The following is a 2,143-nucleotide window of genomic DNA, read 5'->3' as shown; positions in this document are numbered from 1 at the left end:
GGAAAAATCATTTATCATCCTTATAGGAGGCTTCCTGAAATCACTACATTAAACTGTTTTTTAAATCCAGTGACTTAACAATAGTGGATCAAACATAAATTTCATTTTTTGGTTTAACAGAAAACTTTGAGAGTTTCACTTCCATTAAAATTTTTATTTACCTTACTTGTTAAGTATAACACAATCACTTACTGTAATCTTATTCTGTAACTATGGATTATGTAACTCCTTAGCTAGTATTCAGAAAAGAATATTTTTGTATAGGCATGTGATGAGTATAATCCAACATGTACTTGATAGTGACCAAATCAAGAAGTTTTCCATTTGTAGTGACATCTGACACAGATTGTTAAGAGGTTCCAAAAAGAAAATATTTACTGAGATAGTTGGTAGTTAGATTTTAGGTAATCAATATTCTAGTGAATTATTAACTGATATTATAACTCCTTCATGTGTAATTGTAGAAGTATTGCATTTTCTAACTGTCACTGTGTACCATTTTGTCATCATAGACCAGAGCCTGCAGACCAATGGAGGGAGTCAACCATTCCAGAGTGTCTGAATTTGTGTTACTTGGACTTACCGATTCTCCTCAGCTCCAGATTTTCCTTTTTGTGATGTTTTCTGTTTTCTACTTAATGACCATGTTGGGCAATTGCCTGATTTTGCTCACGGTACTGTCCACCCCGCACCTTCACTCCCCCATGTACTTCCTGCTCAGCAACCTGTCTCTCATCGACATATGTCTGTCTTCCTTTGCCACTCCAAAGATGATCGTGGACTTCTTTGCTCAGCACAAGACCATCTCCTTTGAGGGATGCATTTCTCAGATCTTCTTTTTGCACCTCTTCACTGGGACTGAAATTGTGCTGCTCATCTCCATGTCTTTTGACAGGTACATTGCCATATGCAAACCTCTCCATTATTCATCAATTATGAGCCAAAGAGTATGTGTTGGGCTTGTGGCAACTTCTTGGACAGTGGGCTTCTTGCATACAATGAGCCAGTTAGCTTTCACCCTCTATTTACCCTTTTGTGGTCCCAATGTTGTGGACAGTTTCTTCTGTGACCTTCCTTTGGTCATCCAGCTGGCATGTATAGACATATATGTTCTTGGAATCTTCATGATTTCAACCAGTGGTGTGATTGCTCTTGTAAGTTTTCTGCTTTTGCTGACTTCCTACATCACTGTTCTGGTCACTCTCAAGGACCACTCCTCCACTGGATCCTCTAAGGCTTTTTCTACCTGCACGGCACATTTCGTAGTTGTGTTGATGTTCTTTGGGCCTTGCATATTTATCTATGTGTGGCCTTTCACAGGCTTCCTGGTGGACAAAGTTCTCTCTGTTTTCTACACCATCTTTACCCCTTTTCTGAATCCACTTATCTATACTCTGAGAAACCAGGAAGTGAAAACAGCTGTGAAGAAGAAACTAAGTAACCAATATTTAAATCTTGGGAAAACTACTCCAATATATTCAGTACAATGAGCAGAGATCTCCTATCTGAGATTTAGTATCATCAGTTTTGTTCTCAGAACAATGGAAAATTAAAGTTAGAATCTTTCAAGTCATTAGTCTAAATTCATGAAAATCAGAAATTAAAATTGAGAGATGTGAAGGATCATGCCTAAATGTTAGTACAACGTTTGCAAGTCTTTTGCAATTATGGATCCATTTGAAAATCTGTTTAAATGTGTAGGTTATCTTTATGGGAAAATGCACATGTTATCAAAATTGTGAAATCATAGATTTCTGAATTCTACAAACATAGATCAAGGTTCTTAGAGAAGCCTGAGATAAAATATTGCTCTTTTGTCTTTTAACCCAGAACATTCTCATTCAGTTTCAAAGTGTTGTGGTATTCTGACGTTGTCCACTTGCAGAATTTAAATTAAGAATGTTGGGCATAACAGGTCTTTTCATGGCTTTGGAATATTTTTGTGGAAAATTTATATTATGAAGAAGCTCTTTTGAATATTGTTGAACAATCTTGACTCAGTGGATCCGACTGTTTGAGTTCTGAGTCAACTTTGAACAAAAGAGAACCATTCAGAGGATACAAGATTTAATAATACCTTTTCTTAATAAGTATATAGATCACTATCACACTTGATATAGCAAATAATTAATCAAACATCAAT

At 36.2% G+C, this 2,143-nt stretch overlaps 1 protein-coding gene across 1 annotated transcript; it reads left to right on the top strand.

Annotated features, from left to right (window-relative positions):
- LOC102180319 (olfactory receptor 4K2-like) lies at window positions 531-1,490 on the top strand. The gene has a single exon (XM_005685570.2). The coding sequence runs from the start codon at window positions 531-533 to the stop codon at window positions 1,488-1,490; it is 960 nt and encodes a 319-aa protein (XP_005685627.2).

Source organism: Capra hircus, chromosome 10 (genome assembly GCF_001704415.2).
Source record: "Capra hircus breed San Clemente chromosome 10, ASM170441v1, whole genome shotgun sequence".
NCBI lineage: Eukaryota > Metazoa > Chordata > Mammalia > Artiodactyla > Bovidae > Capra > Capra hircus.
This window is presented reverse-complemented; position numbering and strand designations above follow the sequence as displayed.